The sequence below is a fragment of the Anguilla rostrata genome, chromosome 12 (genome assembly GCF_018555375.3).
Source record: "Anguilla rostrata isolate EN2019 chromosome 12, ASM1855537v3, whole genome shotgun sequence".
NCBI lineage: Eukaryota > Metazoa > Chordata > Actinopteri > Anguilliformes > Anguillidae > Anguilla > Anguilla rostrata.
Window position 1 is genome coordinate 18112982 of NC_057944.1, and position 26524 is coordinate 18139505.

General features: G+C 39.0%; 2 protein-coding genes and 1 pseudogene across 2 annotated transcripts; all 3 read left to right on the plus strand.

The window, feature by feature from the left end:
• Window positions 1–188: 188 nt before the first annotated feature.
• On the plus strand, window positions 189–9756 carry LOC135236861 (extracellular calcium-sensing receptor-like; annotated as a pseudogene).
• Window positions 9757–14811: 5055 nt separating this feature from the next.
• LOC135236716 (extracellular calcium-sensing receptor-like) lies at window positions 14812–20591 on the plus strand. The gene is made up of 6 exons (XM_064303213.1): window positions 14812–15114; window positions 16060–16348; window positions 16506–17321; window positions 17623–17850; window positions 18629–18752; window positions 18847–20591. Exons 1-6 carry the CDS (start codon window positions 14906–14908, stop codon window positions 19761–19763), a joined length of 2583 nt encoding a protein of 860 aa, XP_064159283.1. The 5' UTR covers window positions 14812–14905; the 3' UTR covers window positions 19764–20591.
• A 2124-nt stretch (window positions 20592–22715) lies between these two features.
• Window positions 22716–26524, plus strand: LOC135236779 (extracellular calcium-sensing receptor-like). Its single transcript, XM_064303310.1, has 6 exons — window positions 22716–22961; window positions 23335–23590; window positions 23858–24601; window positions 25594–25696; window positions 26015–26339; window positions 26518–26524. Exons 1-6 carry the CDS (start codon window positions 22765–22767, stop codon window positions 26522–26524), a joined length of 1632 nt encoding a protein of 543 aa, XP_064159380.1. The 5' UTR covers window positions 22716–22764.

Consider the following 26524-nt stretch of genomic DNA (forward strand, 5'->3'; position numbering starts at 1 on the left):
CCGGTTCATGTTGTGAACAAATGACCTTGCGCATGCACATATTTGTGCACATAGCTAGATACAAATGTTTGGAGAGTTTAATCAATGGCAGATTAACAATCCGCTCCTGCATCGCCAATATACACAGGAGCAGAATTAAGAAAGATGTGAGAGCTTGGAGTGTTTGGGGTGGAAGCAGGCCCCCAGCATTCAAAATAAATTCTGAAGCTCGTCCCTTCCCAATGGCATGCTGCGGTATTGCAGCTGGTGCCAGAACAGCAAAATTTCCATAGGTTTTGCAGAACATTCATCTCCCCACTGGGAGACACAGACACTCCCCATGTCAAGAAGGTGATCAGCATAGTCCTATATAAGTGACTTGGACAATGATACAGCACCACTGGACACTGCCAGGTTAAGACACACACATTATCAGAGATGCTGCTGCTCACAGACATTGTGTTACTCGTCTCATTTGCTGGCCTTGGAAAACCTGTGTGTCGACCATATGGAGCTGAAGAATTCTCACAGTTTTCAAGAGAAGGCAATGTCACAATTGGAGGCATTTTTTCATTTCATCACATTCCAGTAAGTGTAGATCCAACACTTCAAGTCAACCCTGGAAGTATTCAATGTCATGGGTAAGCGAAAATGAAAATAATATCAGTCATGATACAACTGCAGAACATGTTTTTAGTATTATTTTACTGCAGTAATTAGCTTGTATGTTACATGAACTTATGTATACTAATGTTATCGGCTTCTCATGTGCACTGAAACACTGAACAGTATAGTGATCTTACCAAACAAAATATAGTATAATGCTTAAAATACATCTTAAAATATTCGATTCATCACACAGTGAGTACATATAAAGGCCTTGTAAAAGCCCTGTGTTTTTGGGATCAAAATATATGTTTTACAATTTATATATTCTGAAATTTTATTTAGGGAACAGGTCTCTATTTTTGTATTTATGTTTTGGTTGTTAAAGTGCATGTTTCATTACATTTGTATGTACTTTTGTGGACTGTGCTTTTGGTTTTCCATCAAAGAGAAAAGAACACTTTGTCAGTTCCTTTCTCATCATCCATCATGATGCAAACAGTAGTTATAATACTTTTAAAAAATCAACAACACCAGTCCATTTCTTCTGGCAGGCTTGATCAAGGAGAACTGCAGTTTGCTCAAACTATGATCTTTGCCATAGAAGAGATAAATAACAGCTCTGAGATTCTCCCAGGAATTTCTTTGGGCTACAAGATATTTGACTCCTGTCCAAGTGTTCCTCTCTCTGTAAGGGCATCCTTGGCTCTAATGAACGAGTATGAGGAAGGCACAAAGGCCTGCCTCAAACCTTCAACAGTCCATGCAGTAATTGGAGAGACATACTCCACTTCAACCATCGGGATCGCAAGAACAGTGGGACCATTCCACATACCTGTGGTTAGTGACCTTTATGTAATTGTAAACTGTGGAAGTTAAACCTAAGAAGAAAATGTGTTTTTAATTACCAAAATAAAGTTCTCATTCACAAAACTTTTTAAAAATTATTCTTACTTTTATTCTTAAAAATGTTCCTACGAAAAAAAAATATGAGATTCATGACACACGTGCAGACCTTTTTGTGCATATCCCAGGTGTATGAGATGATGTTTGTAAATTTTATGCACAATCATTTTCATGTGATTTGCATAAGGAAACAGCCATGAACAAATACAGATAAGAAAAAAATTATGAATGCCAAAATGTTCTTGGAAATGTTCTTACACGCAGTTTACGATCAAATGTGATCGTACGTTTCGTGAATGAGGCCCATTGTTTATATGAGTGTGTATGTATATGTGTGTGTGTGTGTGTGCGTGTGCATGTGTAGTTCGTGATGGAGTGAGACTGTCTGTGAGGATGTGTGTCCATGTGTCGGAGAGAGTGTATATGTGTCTAAGGGCTTGTCAATATGTGAGTGTGAGCATGCATGTATATAGTGTGTGTGAAAGCGACTTGAGTTGAATCTGCTGGATGTTTTAAAATAGTGATTTTTTCCTCTGTACAGAGAAAATCATCTGTAGCACTTTGAAATCTACTTCATACTTTCTTATCTTGTTTGTTACAGCTCAGTCATTCAGCCACCTGTGCATGTCTCAGTAACAGACAGGAGTACCCAAATTTCTTCAGGACCATTCCTAGTGACTACTATCAAAGCAGAGCTCTAGCAAAGCTGGTCAAGCACTTTGGCTGGACCTGGGTTGGTGCCATCAGAACAAACGATGACTATGGCAACAACGGAATGGCTACATTTTTAAAAGCAGCCAAGGATGAGGGGATCTGCATAGAGTACTCAGTGCCCATCTACAGAACTGATTCTAGACAAAAATATCTTGAGATTGTGGAGATCATTAAAAAATCATCTTCTAAAGCGATTGTTGCTTTCATAGACGGTAATGATTTAGAGAAACTTATCAAAGAACTATTCCTGCAGAATGTGACAGGTTTTCAGTGGGTGGGCAGTGAAGGCTGGATTACATCCGGGTACATTGCCTCCCAGGTGAACTACGCAGTTGTGGGAGGGGCCATTGGCTTTGCTGTCCCTAACATCCAAATACCAGGACTGAAGGAGTTTATCATGAGCACCCGCCCATCGACCAGGCCTGGGAACATGGGCTTGGTAGAGCTCTGGGAGAGTATTTTCAGCTGCATTCTAATACCTCGCAAAGGTGACAACATGAAAACTTGCACAGGATCAGAGTCTTTGTATGGAACACACAGCCGCTACACAGATGTATCAGACACCAGCTTGCTGAACAATGTATATAAGGCTGTGTATGCTGTGGCCCATTCGCTGCACAATCTCATCATGTGCAAAGACGGACATGGACCTTTCACAAACAAAACCTGCGCAGACAAAACCAGAATAGAAACTTGGCAGGTTGTACTGCAGATATGCTGTTGTTTATATGTGCTGTATATATACACAGTGAGCTCTATTATGTTTAGAACAAAGACATTTTTTTGGCTCTATATTCCACAATTTTAGACTTGTAATCAAGCAATTCACATATGGTCAAAATGCAGATTCATAAAAAAGGGTACATTTTGGTTCCACCGTGTAGGAATTACAACACTTTTTATACAAAGACCCCCAATTTCAGGCCACCATAATGTTCGGGACAAATGGCCTCACAGGTGTTTAATTAGCCAGGTGTTTTCAATTGCTTCCTTACTGCAGGTTAAAATATCTAGTATCTGGTCTTGATTCCGTGCTTTTGATTGCCTTTTGAGTCTGTTCTTGGCATTGGTCAACACGAGGAACAGAGTGCCAATGAAAGCCAAGGATGCAAACCACAAAAACAGGATGGTCATGTTACAGTTTGCTAAGAATTACCTAAAAGAGCCTGCAGAGTTCTACTCAGGTCTTGTGGAGAGATAAGACCAAGATTCATTAGTATCAGAGTGATGGCAGGAGCAAAGTGCAAAGACCGATAGGAACTGCCCAAGAACCAAAGCACCCCTGCTCACCTGTGAAATGTAGTGGGGGTGTCATTGTTTGGACATGTATGGCTGGCACAGATACTGACTGACTTTTCTTCAGTGATGATGTAACTGCTGATAGCAGCAGCAGAAGGAATTCTGAGGTATACAGAACCAACTTATTTGCTCAGTTTCAACCAAATGCCTCCAAACTCATTGGATGATACTTCATTCTACAACAAGACAATGATCTCAAACATACTTCTAAAGCAATATTAATTTTTCAAAGACAAAAACTGGAAAATGCTTGGCAGTCCAATTCATTCACCCCATCCGAATACAACTAAACATGCACTCTATATGCTGACAAAAAATGTAAGGCAACTAGCCCCTGAAACAAGTAGGAGCTGAAGATGGCTGCAGTATAGGTCTGACAGAGCATCACCACAGAAGATACATTGCAGCTTCACGCATTCATAGCATGCAAAGGATATGCGATAAAGTACAAAACATTACTTTAATTTATGTACCATCAAAATGTCTTTATAGTGCCCTGAAATTGGGGGTGGGGGGAAGGTTTGTATGTACAAAACCTGCACTCATTTCTACATGGTGAAACCAAAGTGTATAGAAACACCCTTATGAATGAAATTTATATTAAAATGCACTTTAACCACATGTGAATTGTTCGAATACAAATCTAAAATTGCGGAGTACAGAGCCAAATCAAGAGAAAAATATGTCTTTGTCCCAAACATTATAGAGCTTACTGTCTATGCATGGCAGTCCATAAGTATTTAGACAGTGACACAGCTTTTGTTGTTTTGGCTCTGTACTCCAGCACTGAGAATCTTAAATGAAATGATGAGTATGAGGATAAAGTGCAGACTGTCAGCATTCATTTGAGGGTATTGACATCCATACTGGTTAATCTGTGTACAGCCCCTTTCATACATAGCCCCAGCCCCCCCATTTAGGGGACCAAAAATAATTGGACAAATTAACATAATCTTAAATAAAGTCATCGTATCTTGTAATTGGTTGCATTCAATGACTGCCGGAACTCTGCTACCCACAGACATCACCAAATGCTGGATAGCTTCCCTGGTGATGCTCAGTTAGGCTTCTACTGCAGACATATTCAGTTCCTCTTTGTTTTGTGGGCTAGTTGCCTTATGTTTTCTCTTCAGCATATGAAACACATGTTTAATTAGGTACAGATCTAGTGATTGACTTGAACATTCTACTTTTTTCCCCAGAAAACTCCTTGGTTACTTTAGTAGTCTGTTTGGGGTCATTGTCCTTCTGCAAGGGGAAGTGCCATCCAGTTTTGAGGGATTTGGCTGGATCTGAGATGATGTTTCTGCGCCCTTCAGAATTCATCCTGCAGCCATCGGCAGTTACATCATCAATGAAGACAAGTGAGCCAGTACCTGGGGCATACATGCCCAAACCATGACACCTCCACCATGTTTCAAAGATGAGTCAGTGTGCTTTGGATCGTGAGCAGTTCCTGTCTTTCGTCAAACTTTTTCTTTCCCTCACTTTGATACAGATTAATATTCATCTCATCTGTCCATAAGAGTTTGTTCCATAACTCTTCAGTTTTTAAAATGTACTTTTTAACAAACTACCTTGCCATTCTGATCTTGAGGTTTGCATATTGCAGCGAACCCCTAAGCCATAACACCCACACCACTATGTTTTACAGACGAGGGGAGTGTTCTGGATCTTGGGCAATTCCTTTGGGCTTTAACACTTTGCCCTTGCCATCACTGATACATGTGAATGTCGGTCTTATCTGTCTGATCTGTTGGACCTGTCTGTTGGATCTGTTTGGGGGTTTTTCTTCATTACGGTGAGAATTATTCAGTCATCAACTGTGGAGGCCTTCATTGGCTTGCTAGGCCCTTCGCGATTTTTGAGCTCACCAGTGCTCTCTTTCTTCTTAATGATGTTCCAAATAGTTCATTTTGGTAAGCCTAAGGTTTGGACTATGTCTCTGCCTTTTTTTCTTATTTCACAGCCTCATAATGGCTTCCTTGACTTCCACTGACACAACTCTGGTTTTAAAATTTTGACAAATGCCAATTACAGACTCCAAAGGCAATCAAAAGCACAGAATCAAGACTAGATACTGAAAGCTCTCTCATACATGCACTAAGGAAGCAATTAGAAACACCATAAAAATCTGAAACGCCTATGAAGCCATTTGTCCCGACCATTATGGTGCCCTGAAATGGAGGGGGGGGGGGGATCCATGTATCTACGTGTTGTAATTTCTACATGGTGAAACCAAAAATGCATTAAAAAAAAATACATTTGTGGGTACAATTTAAAATATAATTTTTTTTAAAATATAATTGAGTTTGATTGCAAATCTATAATTGTGGAGTGCGGAGCCAAATAATAATAAAAAAAATGTCTTAGTATGAAACAGTATGGAGCTCACAAGGCATTTTTTCTTGAATCACCGCTAACTTGTGATTCTTTCATTAACTTGTATTTCCCTTCCAGGTGCTTCATTATTTGACCCAGGTAAACTTCACCACTAAACATGGTGAGAGGATTCACTTTGATAAACAGGGGGACCCTGCAGCAAGATACTCATTGGTAAACTGGCAGCTGAATTCCCATGGTGCTGTTGTGTTTGAGATCATAGGGCTATATGATGCATCTCTGCCAGAGGGGCAGCAGTTTGTGATGAAGGATGATGTTCAAGCTGTCTGGGCAGGCGGTCAGCAAGAGGTAAGCTGATGAGCTTCTGTGCTCAGATAAAACACTAAAATCAGATCATGGGAAACGGTTGATGTGTACTGCCCAACATATAACATGATTTTGCATAGGCAACTGTCACAATTATCAAAATATAAAAACCAATAATATCTGTATCATAAATGTGCAGTTCATTTTGTGGACTGCTCAACTGTGTAACAGTAATATTATCTAGTTAATTATACTGAGTTGTAAAATTAAGCAAGGAAATAACTTTATAGTATGGACAGGGTTCAAGAGAAATTATGCCATTCAAGTGTTGTTCTTTTTTTTTTTCTAAAGCCGCGTTTCCACCGCAGGAACTATACCCCGGAACTAGGAACCTTTTGAGGAACTCAGTGCGTTTCCACCGCAGGAACTAGGGTCTAAATTTAGTTCTGGGGGCTTTGTTTTACCCCCCAAAACGTTCCTGCTCGGGGGGTAGTACTTTCCGAAAGTACAGGAACCTTTTGGGTGGAGATTGCAGCGCTGAACATTTCTGATTGGTCGAGTACTCGTAGCATTTGTGTTGTATTTATTTTCCGCCATTACCCGCCATGTTTGAAAATATGCAGCGGCAAACCAATTTATTTTCATAATAACTTCAAATCAAACTTGTATGTTATGCGGCGCAGTAGCCTACTTTTGGTTATAGCATGTCAACGTCTTGGAATTATAACGTGTGCTCTTCTGTTCTTTTCTTGCTTTAGTATTCGTTTTATAAAATGCTAAGCATTCGTTCTGGGACAGCACATTACGTAGGCTACCAAAACATTCAAACGGATTAATTCGGTTGCTGAATATTTTCTTCCGGATTTTCTTTGTTAGCCCTTTGTAATTGACTCAAAACGTTTGATACAGTTATGTGAGGTATGCGGTAGTTCTGCATAATTAACATTGGTGATACAGTACAAGCAAACTGGAAATCACCTTCCGCACTTTTTATCCGGGTAAAATAACAGGTTAATTCTAGTAATCTTCCCTTTAGCTTTTTCAGACTGCCGTAATTTTACTCAATTTTACTGCCATTTTTCAATTCCACGAAAAGACCAGGAAGACTATGGACTCATTTATGGTGCATGGTTCGCATCTGGAGGGCACACTTCGCTGCTCGGCTAGCAGTAACTTCGAAGGAAAGCAAACGGTGGCTGTACCACTACTAATTTACATTTTCACGCAAGTCCGAGTTTTCGTTCTATTCTTGTCATTTTACGATTAGCCTATATGGAATTGACGACGAGAAATTGAAAACAGCAAATTGTTTACAACGTGTGCATGTTTTCTGCTGTTAATGAATGTGTTTGAGAGGATATATGAAAATCAATAGGCTAAATACAAAAGTAACCATATATAGTCATTGTTGGTAACCCGTTGTATATAAGTGGAATAAACCCCTCCGGGCTGTCCCGGTTATTAGAAAATAATGTAAGCTACGTCGGTGGTAGTATGGGGTTACAGAAGAAATCATATGACAGATGGACCGACGACAACGTCAGTGGGCTAATTTGCCTATTCTTCGCGGTACTTTAGACCCCGGTGGAAACGCAGACAACCATTGGCTGAAGGAACCTTTTAGTTCCTGGTAAAGTAGTTCCTGGGACTGAAAGTTCCGGGTAATTTTGGTGGAAACGCGGCTAAAGAAAACACTCAAACACACAGAAAAAAAATTGGAATTGGACTATTTTTATAGTTAGAATTATTGTATAGCCCAATTAAAGATAATTCTGCACGCTAAACTAATGCAGTAAACCTGCAGAAATATGCCGTAGAACTTATTCAAAATGTTCATCTGATAAACGTTATCTTATAAAATGTGCAATACAGGATGGAAATTCAAAATTACTAAACTAACTAAAGCGAATGGCCAACATTGTAGTGCAGCAGTGATTCTTTTTATAATTCCTTGAAAAGTGCCCTAAATTCACCTAAAAAAACCGTCATCAGCAACTGTTTTAATTAATCAGCTATGAACATTGTGGGAAATATTTTCTACTGAAAAAAATTCCAGCATTCCAGCGTTGAGCCAAACCATGGCACTAATGAATAATTATACCCTTATGAAGATCGCCATTCTGTGTTCACATGCTATGCCTGTATAGATGTGTTGTAATTGGCTGTGCATGTGGTTGACTGCAGCTAAGAATGACCGTTTTGTAGGTGCCGAGGTCAATCTGCAGTGAGAGCTGCCTTCCTGGGACACGCAGGGCTTTCGTGAAGGGAAAACCTATCTGCTGCTTTGACTGTATTCCATGTGCAGAAGGAGAATTCAGCAACACCACAATTGAGTTTTGGCATATCTTACTATATACCAATACAGACATTGTTTCCAAGAGGCACCACTACCATTTATTTAATGTAGACTAAAGTTTGTATCACTTTAAGCTTTACTTAAGGCATTATAAAATGCAAAATAATTAGCAGAAAAAAATAATCAAATAAAAATATCCTTATCTTTTACAGATGCGCTGACATGTGCCCCATGCTCACCGGAGTACAAGTCCAATGAAGAAAGAAACAATTGTGATTTAAAAAGCATTGAATTCCTGACCTATGATGAACTGATGGGGATACTGTTAGTGGCATTTTCTGTAATTGGAGGCTGCCTTACAATCACAATAGCACTAATATTCTTTGTATATAAAGACACTCCCATTGTGAAAGCCAACAACTCAGAGCTGAGCTTCCTGCTGCTCTTTTCATTGAAACTGTGTTTCCTTTGCTCTCTTACTTTCATCGGCCGGCCCTCTAAGTGGTCTTGTATGCTGCGCCACACTGCGTTTGGGATCACCTTTGTCCTCTGCATCTCTTGTGTTCTGGGGAAAACAATAGTGGTGTTAATGGCCTTCAGGGCTACACTTCCAGGCAGTAATGTCATGAAGTGGTTTGGGCCTCTGCAGCAGAGACTGAGTGTTCTTGCTTTCACTCTCATACAGGTCCTTATTTGTGTGCTTTGGTTAACAATATCCCCTCCATTCCCCAACAAGAACATGAAACACTACAAAGAAAAGATCATTCTAGAATGTGATGTAGGATCAGCAGTGGGGTTCTGGGCAGTACTGGGTTATATTGGGCTCCTCTCTATATTGTGCTTCGTTTTAGCTTTTCTGGCTCGTAAGCTCCCTGACAACTTCAATGAAGCCAAGTACATCACATTCAGCATGCTCATATTCTGTGCAGTCTGGATCACCTTTATACCAGCTTATGTCAGTTCACCTGGAAAGTTCACTGTAGCTGTGGAAATATTTGCTATTTTAGCTTCCAGTTATGGAATGCTGTTTTGTATTTTTGCCCCAAAATGTTACATTATTTTACTAAAACCAGAAAAAAACACAAAAAGAAATATGATGGGCAAAACATGATGAAAAATCATTTAAAATTATTTCACATTTATTCAGTACCAGATTTCTGTTGTCCTTATCTTGATGATCCATACACTTTCAATATTGTTTAATGTTATATTTCAATAATGTTTTTATCACTGAATAAAACTGTGAAAAGAAAGCCATGTGTTGCAATAAATTTCCCAGTACTGGGAGAATTCACCAGTCTACTGTCAAATTCACATAGAAAGGTAAACGACCTGAATAGTGATAGGGATACAGTGAAAGCAGTGATATAGTGAAAATTCTATGATATAATCACTTAAACTGTCAACTGTGCTGGTATAAATGCGTGTATAGTATTAGTATTAAATACATTAAGCACTTGCTTTACTTGTGCAGTGTAACAGTAGAATGGGGATGTGCAGAGACTAACTGATGGAGCTGCAGGTAGCTATTCACAGAGGAGGCCTGTTGCAGTTGCTCTCTGACTCATGGTGAATATGGCTTGAGAGACAAACAGTGTGTGCGTGCGTGTGTGTGTTCACGTGTGAGAGTGGGACCATTCCACATAACTGTGATTAGTGATATGTATGATTACATACAGTATGATTCAAGTGTGTTTGTGTGTGTGTGTGTGTTTGTGCGTGCACGAATGTGTCTGTGCATGTGTGTTTGGGTGCAGGGAACGACATTTAAAAACTTTAGGACTTCCACCAAATGCACTCTGGCTGGGCCACTCAAGGACATTCACAGACTTGTCCCGAAGCCACTCCTGTGTTGTCTTGGCTCCATGGTTAGGGTTGTTGTCCGGTTGGAAGGTGAACCTTCCCCAGTCTGAGGTCCTGAGCGCTCTGGAGCAGGTTTTCATCTAGGATCTCTCTGTACTTTGCTTCGTTCATCTTTCCCTCGATCCTGATTAGTCTCCCAGTTCCTGCCACAGAAAAACATCCCCACAGCATGATGCTGCCATCACTATGCTTCACCATAGGGATGGTATTGGCCAGGTGATGAGCGGTGCCTGGTTTCCTCCAGACGTGACACTTGGCATTGTGGCCAAAGAGCTCAATCTTGGTTTCTTCAGACCAGAAAATCTTGTTTCTCATGGTCTGAGAGTCCTTTAGGTGCCTTTTGGCAAACTCAAAGTGAGCTGTCATGTGCTTTTTACTGAGGATTAGCTTCCGTCTGGCCCTTCAAACATAAAGGCCTGATTGGTAGAGTGTTGGTTGTCCTTCTGGAAGGTTCTCCCATCTCCACAGAGGAGCTCTGGCCATCTAGTTCTTGGTCACTTCCTTGACCAAGACCCTTCTCCCTCGATTGCTCAGTTTGGCCGGGCAGCCAGCTCTAGGAAAAGTCCTGGTGGTTCCAAACTTCTTACATTTAAAAATGAAGGAGGCCACTGTGTTCTTCGGGACCTTCAATGTTGCAGAATGTTTTTGTACCCTTCCCCAGATCTGTACCTCGACACAATCCTGACTCGGATATCTATGGACGATTTCTTCGACTTCATGGCTTGGTTTTTGCTCTGACATGCACTATGGGACCTTATATAGACAGGTGTGTGCCTTTCCAAATCATGTCCAATCAATTGAATTAACCACAGGTGGACTCCAATTAAGTTGTAGAAACATCAAGTATGATCAATGGAAATATTGAGCTCATAGAAAAGGGTCTGAATACTTACGTAAATGTGATATTTCAGTTTTTTATTTTTAATAAATTTGCAAAAATGCCTAAAAACCTGTTTTCGCTTTGTCATTATGGTGTGTAGATTAATGAGAATAAAAATTAACTTAATCAATTTTAAAATAAGGCTGTAACGTAACAAAATGTGGGAAAAGTGAAGGGGTCTGAATACTTTCCGAAGGCTCTGTAAACATTAAGAAATTCAGATTCAATATAACGTATCCAGAAGCAAATTCCAATTCCAAAAATAGAAAGACAGGGATGAGGACAAAGCTCATTTATACAAGTGTTTCATGAAAACACTATAAAAATATTAATCCTTCAGAGTTTTAGAAGCCTTTTTTTTTTTTTTCCCTGGAGAAGAGCCTGTAAATTTCCTTAACTTCAGGTTTGTCAATAGTTCAGTACACTTGCTTAAAAATATCAAGAACTTCACTTTTATTGTGTGACCTTCATTTTGTCTTGTTGGAACAGTTATGAAAGACAGGTGAATTCATAACATAGGCAACCTCGTCTACTGTTCCTGTCTGACCCTGGTCCCACACCTCCACCCTCACACACCTTACCCAATCAGTGCAGGCATGCTCCCAAACTCACTCAACCATTCCTCCTCCCCTCTTCCACAACATAAAATGCAGATCTTTTTTTCAGTAAAAAGACATTTCTGGGTGCTTAAAATCAGGTAGTTAACACTTGTTGTGCTGGACATTTGGGGGGTTGAGATCTACTCTGCCGTCTGGGGAATCTGAACCTTGCATGCGGGCCAGATGATTTTTTGGTTGGTGTGCACAGGATCTGCCATTTTTTCCTGCAGCTCATCTGACATTTTCACATTTTCACCCCTGGCCTTTTGGAATATTCTGCTGTCTGTTGCTTTTTGAACTTTGGTCTTGGCATTCTATTTTGAGAGATAAAAAAGAGCTGTGGTTTGGGGACTTTTTTCATTCATTTATTCTGTGTCTCTTACTTGTCTATGTCTGTAACATTAATTGGTTTGTTTAAATAGTTAACTGTCATCTTTAAATGAGATGTTGCAAACTTGTTGTAACTTAGTAAATCTCTTCATTTTAATCTAATTGTGAGTTGTACGTTTTAATACAGGTTTATCAAACAGGTTGCTCTGCCTATTAATGAATTCAGTGATTTAATCAAGAATTCATATCTTTAATAATAATTAACAAATGAAATCAAATAATTTTATTATAATCAAATACATTTTTTTAAACTGTTGATGCACTTGTGTTTGGTATTGACAGTGTCGGACATTCAGCGATGGTGTCAGCTGTTAAATCTGCTGGATTCAGGAAAGTTAACACAATTAACTTAATCCTCACTTCCCCCAGAAATCTTCTCCTATTATTGCTCTTTCATCTGCAGTTGTACTTTTGAACATTCTTTTCATGAGAAATATTTCTTTATTTTGGCATGTCTTTCAGACTGAATAATAAAAGCCATGATATAGGTATTAACATATTTTAAATTTTAATGAGCATTTTAATGAGCAAGGACTTTTACACGACTTACATTTAAGTGATATTAACAGGGTGAGCATTATCCCCGATCCTTAATTAGCATTTAGCTATTTTTCCACAACTTTTAATGCCATAGTAGACATGCATGCCCCACTTAAGGGACTTGAGGGTAAAAAAAAAATAGATCCAATCAGCTGGTGAAGTACTTTGGCTGGACCTGTATAGAAGCAGTGAGAAATGATAATGACTATGGCAACAACAGGATGGCCATATTTATAGAAGCCGCTCAGCAGCAAAGGATCAGCATTGAGCTTTCTGAGGCTGCCTACAGAACATACCCCAGAGAGAAAATCCTCCAGCCTGTGGAAGTGATAAAGAAGACATAGAAGCCTTTCTGGCTTTAGCTGACATCAACTCTACTGTGGAGCTGATGTAATGGCTCCAGTGGGTGGGAAGTGAGTCGTGGATCACGGCCAGCAGGCTGGTGGACAGGATTACAGGTTTCTGACAGGATCCATTGGGTTTGTTATTGGTAAAGCAAAACTGGAGGTCCTGAAAGAGTTCTTGATCAGTGCTCACCCATCTCAGGCTCCAGGCAATTCTGTATTGGAGGCGTTCTTGAAAACATTTTCTTTTGAGTAAAGCAATAATTCAACAGGCAAAACACTTTGCATAGGATCTGAGAGCGTACATGAAGTAAAAAATGAATACATTGATACAACAGAGCTAAAAATCTCCAACAAAGTATCTACAGAAGTTTATGCTGTTGCCCATTCTTTACATCTCCTGTTCAAGGAACATTCAAGCATTTATTCCTCTACCAACAGCAGCTATGGACAACACTTTGCACCAGAGCAGGTAAAGTAAATGCCAGTTAGTCATTCCATGAAACAGTGGACACAGCATAATCTGCATAAATTAACCATATCATCTTTCTTAATAGGTGCTACAGTATCTGAAGAACATAAAATTCACAGCAAAAACTCCTTTGATGCAAATGCATACTGTACTGCAAGATATGAGCTAGTGAACTGGCAGCTTGGTGCAGTTTAAGACAAGTGGGGCTCTATGACTGCCATCAGACAGGCACTTTATCATGACCCAGGTCAACATGATTTGGGGTAGAACAATGCAGGCAAACACCTTTTACAGCAAAACATGTATTATAATAATGGAATAATAATGGGAATCTAACCACAGAAATGTATATCATGTAGAATAGATTAAACGTAGAATGAGGCTAACTAACTGATGAAAGTCATATGTTTAGCATTTAAAAGGTTGAAATAAAACAGAAAATCTGGAATGATGAAGTGCTGCATAAATAATCTGATACCTTCCCCAAAGAATTTAATCTTGTTGCAACAACCAAATCTATCTAGGAACCACACATCGAGGACAACACTCTAGTTTCATGTACTTGTTATTGCTTTATGACAGATTTACTTGTAGGCACTGTTCTCTTTCACTCAGAAACCCAGGTCAGTGTGCAGTGAGAGCTGTCCCCCAGGCACTCGGAAGGCCATGAAGAGGAAGGCCTGTCTGGTGCTATGACTGTGTGCCCTGTTCTGAGGGAGAAATCAGCAATATTACAGGTAGTGAATCTTTGGATACTGAGAAGATATATTTTAATCTCATTGATATATTAGCAAAGATACACAGTAAAATGACAACTGGACAAAATTATAATTCAACAATAATTTTAATTTAATTTAATTAATTTTCTTTCAGATTCTAATGACTTCATTCTTGTGATTTAGGATTTGGGGCAAAGTTAATAATGGCATAATTAAGAAATTATGGATACGCAAGCTCTAAATAATCCATTATTTAGAGCTTGTGTAACTACACTCATTGCTGTGCTGTTCTTTATAAAGAAGATGTACTAGCGAACTGTACTATCCTAAATACTATCATAAATTAGATGTGATTTATATTGGAAACAAAGAATATCTAAATGTTTCAGTGTCAGGTTCCATATGACTACGACTGTAAGAGACCATAAGGGAAAAACAGGGGGCTGTAGGGGGGTTCCATAACAAGGCAATAACAACCACCGGCAAATATGTGTTATGTGTGATGCTTTCCCGTCTCATGAGGAATTGGCTTCCATTACCACAGAGAATCAGCAATTTGACAGAAGCGCAGGCAGGACTTCCACAGATCCATGTATATAAAGCAGCCAAGAACAGGGCTGTCTTAAGTGTGTAGTGCTCAGGTTCTGCGATGCTGCTGCTGCTGCTATTGGAGCTGGCCCTGAAAATGCAGTGGATGCAGATGGAGGAACCCATGTGCAAACTGCTGGGCAGAGCAGAGCAGCCGGAGTTAGCCAAAGACGGAGACCTCATCATTGGGGGAATCTTCACTTTTGTCACTGGACCCAGCGGAATAATACACACCTTTAAGAGGCTACCAGAAGGCCCAAAATGTAGCAAGTGAGTGAATCTAAAAAATTACCCGTATTTTGTGAGGATTTGTCTTCAATGAGATTTTCATTTTCCATTAATTCAACCCTAAGGTAACATTTAAAAGGTTAATGTGTAATTAAAATTGAGGCACTCTGGAGAAGGAACTGAACCAAAAATAAAACGAAACATGGCTTGTTCATGCTTATGCTCTTTTCTACCAAGTGCTGACACTGTTCATTTTGTACAATACTAATTTATAAACTATACACTCACATTTCCAGACCTGATAAGACAACTGATTACTTAAAAAGATAAATACATATTTTTAACAAAAATTGCATTTTTGACAACTTTCAACTACTTTCCAGGATTTATGTATGATCAAAGCTAGGAAACTTGCATTGTGTGCCTATTAAAATATCACAATATTATTACAAGCATTGTTTTAAAATAGTTTCCTTAGTGCAGTGCACACCCATACAAATCCCCAGTGTTCTTATCCACTCTGTTATTAGTTGTTAATTTGTAGTTGGCATGCCAGAAGTCTTAGAGGCAGCAAAGACCCTCAATGTTGTTCAAGTTAGACTTAGTACAAGATGCCAAGCAAGGAGTTCATTCGCCTGTTCTTTCCATTAAGCTTCAAGTTGGAAATATGCTATCCAAGAGTGGAATGGTCGCTTCCTGGCATTAAACTATATTTTAATAGGCTAAATGACAAGCTGCATGATTTTAATTGCCTGTTCTTGCCTAAACGCCCACATTCTTATGAATCTCTCATAAGACTGGAGTTCTAGGGCCAGAGAACATTTACAGCTGTCATGAATAAGCTGCATACACTTCTGGATAAAAACTGAATCTAGTATAAATCTTTACTCCTAGATCATTTTATAAATTTACATTGATGTCTCATGGCTCACCTGTATGAAAAAATTGCTCAATTTGAAGATATCAAAACATATTCTGTCTTTTCAGTTTAAATTTCAGGGAGTTCCAATTTGCCCACACAATGATCTTTGCAATAGAAGAAATCAATCGAAACCCTCAAATTCTCCCAAATTTTACCCTGGGATATAAGATCTACAATGCCTGTGGCTATACAAACATACTTAAATCTGCTATTGCTTTAGTGAATGGCCAGGAGGAAGTAATTCATAGCAAAAGCTGCTCTAAAACAGATACAGCCCAAGCCATAATAGGCCACTCAGCATCCACACCAACAATGGGATTCGCAATGATAACTGGAAGGTTTCAAATACCAGTGGTAAGATTTCCTGTTTTGTAACCTGCTGTTTTTTTTACGCACGTAAAACATTTTAATTGTAAACTTGTTTTAAAAAAATAATGCGATTTCAGGCTATACATATATTTGTCTTCACATATTGCTTTGGTCATATGTACATACTTGTTTGTCAACTCAGATCAGCCACTTTGCAACATGCGCATGCTTGAGCAACAGAAAAGAGTTCCCTTCATTCTTCAGAACAATTCCCAGTGACTATCACCAGAGCAGAGCACTGGCACAGCTGGTGAAGCACTTTGGCTGGACTTGGGTTGGGGCCATAAGCAGTGACAATGACTATGGAAACGATGGGATGGCAACCTTTGTGCAGGCAGCCCAGGAGGTGGGAGTATGTGTTGAGTACTCAGTGGCCTTTCTGAAATCAGGGCCTCGCCATGCACTGCTCAGAGTCGTTGAGGTTATAAAACATTCCACCTCAAAGGTGATCATGGCCTTTATGACACACAGGGAGGTCAAGGTGCTGGTGGAAGAGCTGCAGAAACAGAACATCACGGGCCTGCAGTGGATCGGCAGTGATGCCTGGATCACTGACAATTCTCTCACTGACAGCGAGGGCTACACGGCTCTAATTGGAGCCTTGGGCTTTGTGGTCAGCAGGGCACAGATCCCTGGGCTGGGGCAGTTTCTACAGGAGGTTAATCCTTCTCAATTTCCTCACAGCGCATTCCTCAGGGAATTCTGGGAAAATGTGTTCAACTGCACTTTGACTCCACATAGCTTGACTGACAGAAGGAGACTCTGCAGTGGCTCTGAGCATTTGAGAGATGTGGAGACCCAGTTCGCAGATGTTTCAGAACTAAGGTTCGCTAACAATGTGTACAAGGCTGTGTATGCAGTGGCCCACGCGCTGCACAACCTGCTCACATGTGAGCATAGCCAAGGCCCCTTCACTAATAACAGCTGTGCAAACGACAACAGCATAAAGCCATGGCAGGTAAGGCAGGTGCATGAACAGGCACATCTCCAGTATGCAGACATTTCAATCATTTCATATTTACATCGACCATAAATACTTAAACTTGATAAGACCCACAGATGACAACGGTCACCTTGATCACTACGGGATTTATCCTCTTTAGATTTTTAATAAATTCAAATTGACAAAATCAAGGGCTCATGTTTTTCCAGCCACATTTTCACTGTTCTGAATGTTTCCAAGAAGTGGACAAATGGCTAAAGATGAAAGATCAACCCAGTATGCATTCCAATGCATATCCTATGTTTCATATTGACAGGTTTTACATTATCTGCAAACAGTGAATTTCACAACTAATTCAGGGGAGACAGTGTATTTTGACAGCAATGGAGATTCACCAGCCAGATATGAGCTCATAAATTTACAACGTGCCAATGACAGGACCATGGAAATTGTCACGATTGGCTACTATGATTCATCACTGCTTAAAAAGCACCAGTTCACAATGAACAATGTCAGCATTGTTTGGGGAGGAGCCAGTACAAAGGTCAGCTCCTGCATTTCCTCCCAAGTCTCCAAATAGTCAGATGTACTGAATAGTTTATTTGCCTGCTATTTATTTAACTGAAAAACTGGGCACTGTATTCACATTTCCTAGGTTGTTGAGAATGGATAAACCTTCAATCTACAATAAAATATTTTTAATGTAATACATCTAGTATTGCCTCTTTGGCTACAACTACAGCAGCTTAAAATATGAGACCACATTACACAAAACACAATGTTGTTGTTGTTGTTGTTGTTGTTGTTGTTGTTGTTGTTGTTGTTGTTGTTGTTGTTGTTGTTGTTGTTGTTGTTGTTGTTGTTGTTGTTGTTGTTGTTGTTATTATTATTAATAATAATAATAATAATAATAATAATAATAATACATTGTACATGTATGATACACTTTCAGAAATAATGGTACAGTGGAGATACAGTTTGGTTTTTACGGAACAAATTTAGCACATTTACCCTGAAAGTACAATCATTTTATACTTGGGTACCAATAAGTGCATTTTACAAGCAAAACATTTATAAATGTATGGCTGGTTAGGGTTACAAATGTATGTACCTATAGGGTACCAACCCAGTGACAAGCATCTGTACCATTTTCATGCTTTTTTTTCTTGAGAGTGCATCCTAAACTATAACTTAAAATAAAGTACTACAAAGAGACATGCTATTTCCATTATCATTGTAGAAACACACGGCAGGGTGTTTGTTAATGCAATACTTCTGTAGAGTTAATGAGCTCTGAGACTCTCTCTCCCTATGTTTGTCAGAATCCTGTGTCAGTGTGCAGTGAGAGCTGTCCCCCAGGCACTCGGAAGGCTGTGCAGAGAGGGAGGCCTGTCTGCTGCTATGACTGTGTGCCCTGTTCTGAGGGAGAAATTAGCAATATGCCAGGTATAATACACATCATGGGAATAAAAGTAGTAGGTCAAGTATTCCAAAATTGAATGTTTCACTGAAATACTAATTCTGCTTTATGTAAATGCAGACTCCACTGAATGCTTGAAGTGCCCACCTGATTACTGGTCCAACAAGAGAAGAGATAAATGTGTCATCAAAAAAATGGAATTTCTTACATATAAAGAAATAATGGGGATTATTTTGGTTTTCTTCTGCATACTAGGAGTATGTCTAACAATTATTGTATCTGTGGTTTTATTTCATCACAGACAGACACCTATTGTGAAAGCCAACAACTCAGAGCTGAGCTTCTTGCTGCTATTTTCATTGAAACTGTGTTTCCTTTGCTCTCTTACCTTCATCGGCCGGCCCTCTGAGTGGTCCTGTATGCTGCGCCACACTGCGTTTGGGATCACCTTTGTCCTCTGCATCTCCTGTGTTCTGGGGAAAACAATAGTGGTGTTAATGGCCTTCAGGGCTACACTTCCAGGCAGTAATGTGATGAAGTGGTTTGGGCCTCTGCAGCAGAGACTGAGTGTTCTTGCTTTCACTCTCATACAGGTCCTTATTTGTGTGCTTTGGTTAACAATATCCCCTCCATTCCCCAACAAGAACATGAAGCACTACAAAGAAAAGATCATTCTAGAGTGTGATGTAGGATCAGCAGTGGGGTTCTGGGCTGTGCTGGGTTATATTGGGCTCCTCTCTATATTATGCTTTGTTTTAGCTTTTCTGGCTCGTAAGCTGCCTGATAACTTCAATGAAGCCAAATTCATCACATTCAGCATGCTCATATTCTGTGCAGTCTGGATCACCTTTATACCAGCTTATGTCAGCTCACCTGGAAAGTTCACTGTAGCTGTGGAGATCTTTGCTATTTTAGCTTCAAGTTCTGGTTTACTATTCTGCATTTTCATACCAAAATGCTATATTATACTATGCAAACCAGAACAAAACACCAAAAAACATTTATTTGGAAAAACTACCTTTCAGTCTCTGCAATAGAAATAGGAAACGTGTTTACTGCATTTATATTTACCCCATCTGCTTTTCATCCGGCCTCTCACTTTCAGCCTGTCTTTCCATTTTAAATGTCTATATCTCCCATTGTCAGACAATAAATAAAAGGTCTTTCTGCCATATTAAACATAACAGCTGTTAGTTACTGTGTTTAATTTACTAGTTTCTACCCTGTACTACTAAGAGTTGAATATCAAGACAGAAGAATCCTGTTCAAAAACGGCAAACTGATTTCTCTGCAAGACAATAAAATAAGGGATAGGCCACCATCTGGTGGAGGGAAGGTGCATTACAATTTATGAGATCGTGGTACTAAAAGATTGCCTGACTGCTGCAATACCAACACCACAGGTCAACAAAACAGGAGATTCTTTTCACGGGGACACATCAATTAAAAATCCTTGTATGGTACAAGACCTTTTATTTCACAACATGAACATTTACAGGAATAAAATTTACCAAATAACAGCAAACAAATATAATTATCTGAACATCAGTAAAATAAAAAAATAAAAACTATTCAGGTGTGGGTGTATGTGTGTGCAAATGTGTGCTATCACTATTTCACTTTTGATATAGATCCTGCTAAATACACAATCATATTTTTAATGAAAAATGACATTCTGAAACTGTTATATTAAAGCTATTGCAGGCAAAAAATTAGTTGCCATTAGCAAACTGGTTTTTACATGATTTGCCTCTATGAAATTCCAGTGTGGAGAAGACTACACATCTGAATGACAGGCTGCTAATGATGAATTTTGGGCAGCATGTTATATGTATGTATATACATCTGTGGCACAAAACAGCATGGTCTGCTCTTTTCCAATACAGTTTCACTGTAATGCGAATAAAAGAGCTAAAACAAATTTACAAAAGGAACTACAGAGTGGAAGAGTTTTTATGCCTAACTTAAATTCAGAGATGTTTGCTCCTATTAAGATTCCCCTATGGTTTTTTTAAGTAAGAAATTAGAAATGGCAGCACTTCCAATGCTGAAGAACAGACAGGCAGTTAAGAAAGCATTTTGTATACTGGCCTGTAATAGGAGTTGAAATGAGGTTGCTGTCTGTCTAAGGCTTAATTTTTGGGCTTTCATGGCAAAGAAAAGTGTGATTTTTCCATTGCTCATTTTTGTTTTTCTGCCTACAAGAGATAAGGGAACATTACCAGGAGAACTTATTCTGTTTCTGAGTTCAGTACACCATCTAAATAAGTTTCTGAAGTAGACTGAATCCACACCAATCCAAAGACTTAGTTCTTTTCAGGCGGTCCAGGAGAGGTATCCACAAGACCAACATTACAGAAACACGGACACTGGTGGTGCATAAGCTATTTTAGCGTGTACGTAGGACACTGATGGATGCAGCCTCAGCATGACTTTTTTATAAGATGATCAGGATCCATATACAGACTTAAAGACCTAAAATGATCCTATACTTAATCAGAAGCCTGTAGATAGAGGTTTTCCCTGGGCAAAATGACTATAGTCCTACAAATTTGTGGTTTTCCAGACCTACAGATTAGTTTTAACCTAGAATTTTGAGCCATGGTTTGGCCCACATCTCTCTCTATATTTTATTTCTGGAGAGAAAAAAGGGGAAAAACTAACGTATTGCTTTATGGACAAGCTTTATCAAATCATTCTGTTCTAATAACCATTTAGAATATAAAGACTGACTTTATTTAGGATATATTAAAATAACTGCTTTGCTTATATTTTCATATAAATGTTTTAAATATAAATATAAGTATGAATTGGCCAAAAAAATAATCTTCACAAAGGATAACCAAAAAAAAAAAAAAAAACCTGTTGTGATGGTGTGTTACTAATCACACAATAGTGAATATGCTTTAAGCTTTAAGTTATTTTTCAAAAGTCATGCTGAATATTTGAATTAGTACATCAGCTGTACTGTGAACATGCATGGCTTTGTTAACCCCCCCTAAAAAAATTAAAAAAATAAAAAGTAAGAAAAATGCCAAACTGAGTCTGACCATTGGAATTGTGGTTTGAGTTCAGAACCATTATAACCTTATTTTTGACTATTCACAAATCATCTGAATTATTTTTATTTATGTTTTTGTGGTCTGCACATCTTGAATCTCTGTATATGGTAATGATGTGATGATTTCTGCAACTCTCTCTCACAAAAAATAAATACTGACAATTTAACTAAATATATGCAGCACAGCAATGTGATGCACATATATTTTTATACTTATAAAAATATGCCTTTTTCCCTGATTGCAAATCAATTGTCACTGTAACACTCAGGTTGTCTTTCATCATCGTGGAGAGCAAAGCGGGGTTTACCATTCCCTGGTGCTTTGTTAAACCTGCTGCTCAACAGGGGCCAGATCATGTGGTAGTCCACTGAGACTGGTTTGCAGTACAGTCCTCAGACACCCTCACTCATTCCTAGCCATGTGACAGAAGCAAGGCCTGCTCCTTTCCATATCATTCTCAAATTTACTGTATTCTGAAAAGCATCAAATATCTGCAGTCATTGAAGGGGTCATGCAGAATTGATAGTTGTAATAACAAAAACCTAAACTGTGAAAAATGAGGTACAGCCATTACAAAATTAAGGTTTCTCCCAATAAACACAAGCTTGACCAATATATAATAAAAAGCACCGCATTTCCTAATACTCTTGATTAATAAATAATTTCACTAAAAAAATTACTCTGTGAAATATGAAGACATCTGTTCACATAAAGATGATGTGGATTATGCACAGAATTCAGAGAAAATCATAATGAGCAAATGCATCTTGAAAGTGACCCTCCCTGAGCAGGTCTAAACTTATACAAGATAATGGTGTTGTTTGTTTTTCTGGCACTGAGAAATACCCAGAATACCTCTGAGAATTGGTCAGTGTTCACAATATCAAATGGCCCTTACACCTGTGCTGCAAAAGAGAGGCTATAAAAGGCAGAAAATTTTCCAGAACCGTGCTTCGGAAAGGGACAAGACTCTGAGATGAGACTACTCAGACTTGTTCTGTTCGCTCTCCTGACAAGGGCACAGTATCCTTCATTCAACTTACTGGAAACGCAAGGACACACTGACACATCTAAGAATGGAAGGACTACAGAAGGAAGAATCTTCACTGACAGTTCATACCCAACTGCTTTATGTCAATGTGTAATGAAACCTCCAAAGATGGAATACAAAGGGTGAGTAGGACCGAGGAACATTTCCTTTACAGGTTAAAAACAAAATAATCTAATCTAAAATTCAATATAATCCATAAACCAGTCATGTAGTTTCAGGTTCTCATTGGTGTCCTGTGTATTCAGTGTTAATTGTGTGTTGTTGTTTTTTTTTGTTTTTTTTTTTAGTTTATCAGATTTGAAATTCATTATATCAAACATGAGGGATATCAAACAATTATCTTCAGAATGCATTCATAATCATCCTAAGAATAATACAAGAGAAAGACATCATGATGTCTTCATCCAGTCATAACAAAAGATTTTTGCAGTTGTCTACTGAACAAAATATGAAAACAAAATAGTAGTTCTTTGTTGTTGTGTATTTTCATTACAGAGAGTTGAAGTTTGTCATAGAGGACATCCACAGAAACCCTGAGCTGCTCCCAGGAATCACACTGGGATACAGGATCTATAACAGCTGTGGAACCATAAACCTGCTAAGAGCAACACTGGCAGCTCTCACAGGGCTGCAGGAAAATCAGCTAGAAAAGAGCTGTACCTTTCCTAGAGTGCAAGCCCTCATTGGACACTCCTCATCTGGGCCCAGTGGAGAAATCAGAAAGATCATCAACCCTTTTAACACACCACTGGTGAGGAACTATTTTACTTCAGCCTCAGCAAATTTCACTTGTTATTTATGTACAAACTATTGTATCTAACATTCAAGTACACCACCAATTATATTGCTACTCTAATTCTGTGGGTGCTAGGCAGCTTGTTCCCTTTTTGAAAACATTCGGAATGTTTGCATATGTCAAATTCAATGCTGCTGCTACACATGTGGAAATTCACATGCTTTTCAACATGAAAAGAAACTGTGGTATTAATGTTATTTTCACTTTGATTTTTTTACACAGATATGCCACCTTGCAACCATTCTCAGAACAGTGCCTAGTGACTACTTTCAAATCGTTGCACTGGTACATCTCATGAAACACTTTGGATGGACGTGGGTGGGAATGGTTTGCAGTGTGGGGACATATTCTGAAGATGGATCAGCTGCATTTATCAGACAAGCAAAAAAGGAGGGCATCTGCATGGAATACCTTCAACGATTCAGCAGAACTTGCTCAAAAAATAAAACATGTGCAATTGCACAGACAATAAAAAGCTCCACTTCCAAAGGTGCTTTAGCCTTCATGTCTAAGTCATACTTTCACCATTTCTTAGAGAGCACGGAGGGGATGAATCTCACAAATATCCAGTGGATCAGCAGTGAGGTCTGGATAACAAGTGGAGATCTATTAACTGAGGAGAGAGCAGAGCTCCTGCAGGGAGCCATGGGATTTGCCATCACTGAGTCTCACATCCCCGGCCTGACAGAGTTCTTACTGAGTCTGCGGCCCTCTGACGCCCCTGACAGCATATTCCTCAGAACCTTCTGGGACACGGTGTTTGACTGCAGCCTTTCTGTCTGTCTGAGAATTGGTCCCACTTTGCAGTGTACTTGTGTTCCACTGCCTCCATGCCAGGCCCTGAAAAATGTCTTTAGGGCAGTGCTTGCCATGGCACATGTGGTGCACACCCTGGTTTTTATCCACAGTGGACAGAGTGTTCATACTTTACATATCTGTCAAAACAAGAATGGCTTTCAGCCACAGGTAAGAGTTTTGTGTCCTTATTAAAGTAAAGTGAAAAACACATACCTACAAATTACATAATAATTAAGATGAAGCCATTACTTAAGCCAATTTCAGCCTTTGTATTCTGTCTTGATCTATGCATCACAAAAATGCCCAAGAAAAAGGTTTATGAATTCTGTCAACACAAAAGATACATATTTATATTCTTGAATACCAGTCCACTGTAATCTATTTTCTTTGGCAGCATGATCTGAGGTTTAATTAAGTACTTGGGGGTATAGCAGTAGGGCCGATATTCCAGCCTGCTTTAGCATGATCAGATTAACCTTCAGTACGCAGGCTTCTACAACCCACCATGCCAATCCAAGTAATTAATATACTCATAGTTTCATGCACATAAAGCAAGAATCAACGCCATCACATTTAGAAAAAAGTAGATCCCTTGCAGCATAATAAATGTAAATGTTTAGGCCTATATGCCTGAAATGAAGGACAACGTGTTTGGGGACGATAAGAAAATAAAGAGCATATTAACATTTGAGGCAATTATGAGGTGATCTTACTCAGAGCACCTTAAGTACCTACAAAACATTTTGGCAATTGAGATCTGGTGCTTTTGGTTATTAAGGTCCCAACCAATAATAGCCATTCATACATGGTAAATGGTAAATGGACTGCATTTATATAGCGCTTTTATCCAAAGCGCTTTACAATTGATGCCTCTCATTCGCCAGAGCAGTTAGGGGTTAAGTGTCTTGCTCAAGGACACTTCGACACGCCCAGGGCGGGGTTTGAACCGGCAACCCTCCGACTGCCAGACAATCGGTCTTACCTCCTGAGCTATGTCACATAACGTATGCAGAAGCAGTACGTATACAAATCTACAAAAGTAAAACTATTCACATTATTTTATATACATACATGCTGTTAAAAGAAGACTGCATACACAAGTAACAGACTACAACGTGCTACTTCTGTATGTAATAATGAAAGTATTACATCCCTGAAAGGTGCCAATGTCAGTTTGCAAAGAGCAGACCATAAGCAACCGAAAACCTGGGAGCTGCTTTGACTGTATAACATGTCCTCTTGGAGAAATAAGTAAGAAAAGAGGTGAGGTTATGCATTTTGGTAATTAGGCATTTTATCTGTATTCCTAATCAAGTCAAATGTTATCTGGTTGAGCTCAGGATGCATGCATAATTATATAGCCTCACTAAAGCAATGATAAAGTGCCACTTATTAGAAACAGAGAAAGCTTATTTTATCTTACAATTTAGATCATTTTAATAGACAAATATTACATCAGTTAAAAAGATGACATTTTAAATATAATAATTATGTTACCTAATATTGTGACTGATTTAAGTATATATGGAAATATATTAAATATTCCTCATTTAATTTTTTTTTTTTTTTTTTTTTTTTTAGATACAAGTGGATATAGCTCATGCGTATTGGAAAACAGGTTTACTGAAGATGGCAATCACAGCATCTTTTCTCAGAGGATTTTGGGATACCTGCCTGCTGTGTTTTTCATTCTTGGAGTTTGCTTTACAACAACAGTAGCAATCATTATCTTTTGGTACAGGCACAATGCTATCACAAGGGCAAACAACTCAGAGCTGAGTTTCCTGCTGCTCTTTTCATTGAAACTGTGTTTCCTTTGCTCTCTTACCTTCATTGGCCGGCCCTCTGAGTGGTCCTGTATGCTGCGCCACACTGCGTTTGGGATCACCTTTGTCCTCTGCATCTCGTGTGTTCTGGGGAAAACAATAGTGGTGTTAATGGCCTTCAGGGCTACACTTCCAGGCAGTAATGTCATGAAGTGGTTTGGGCCTCTGCAGCAGAGACTGAGTGTTCTTGCTTTCACTCTCATACAGGTCCTTATTTGTGTGCTTTGGTTAACAATATCCCCTCCATTCCCCACCAAGAACATGA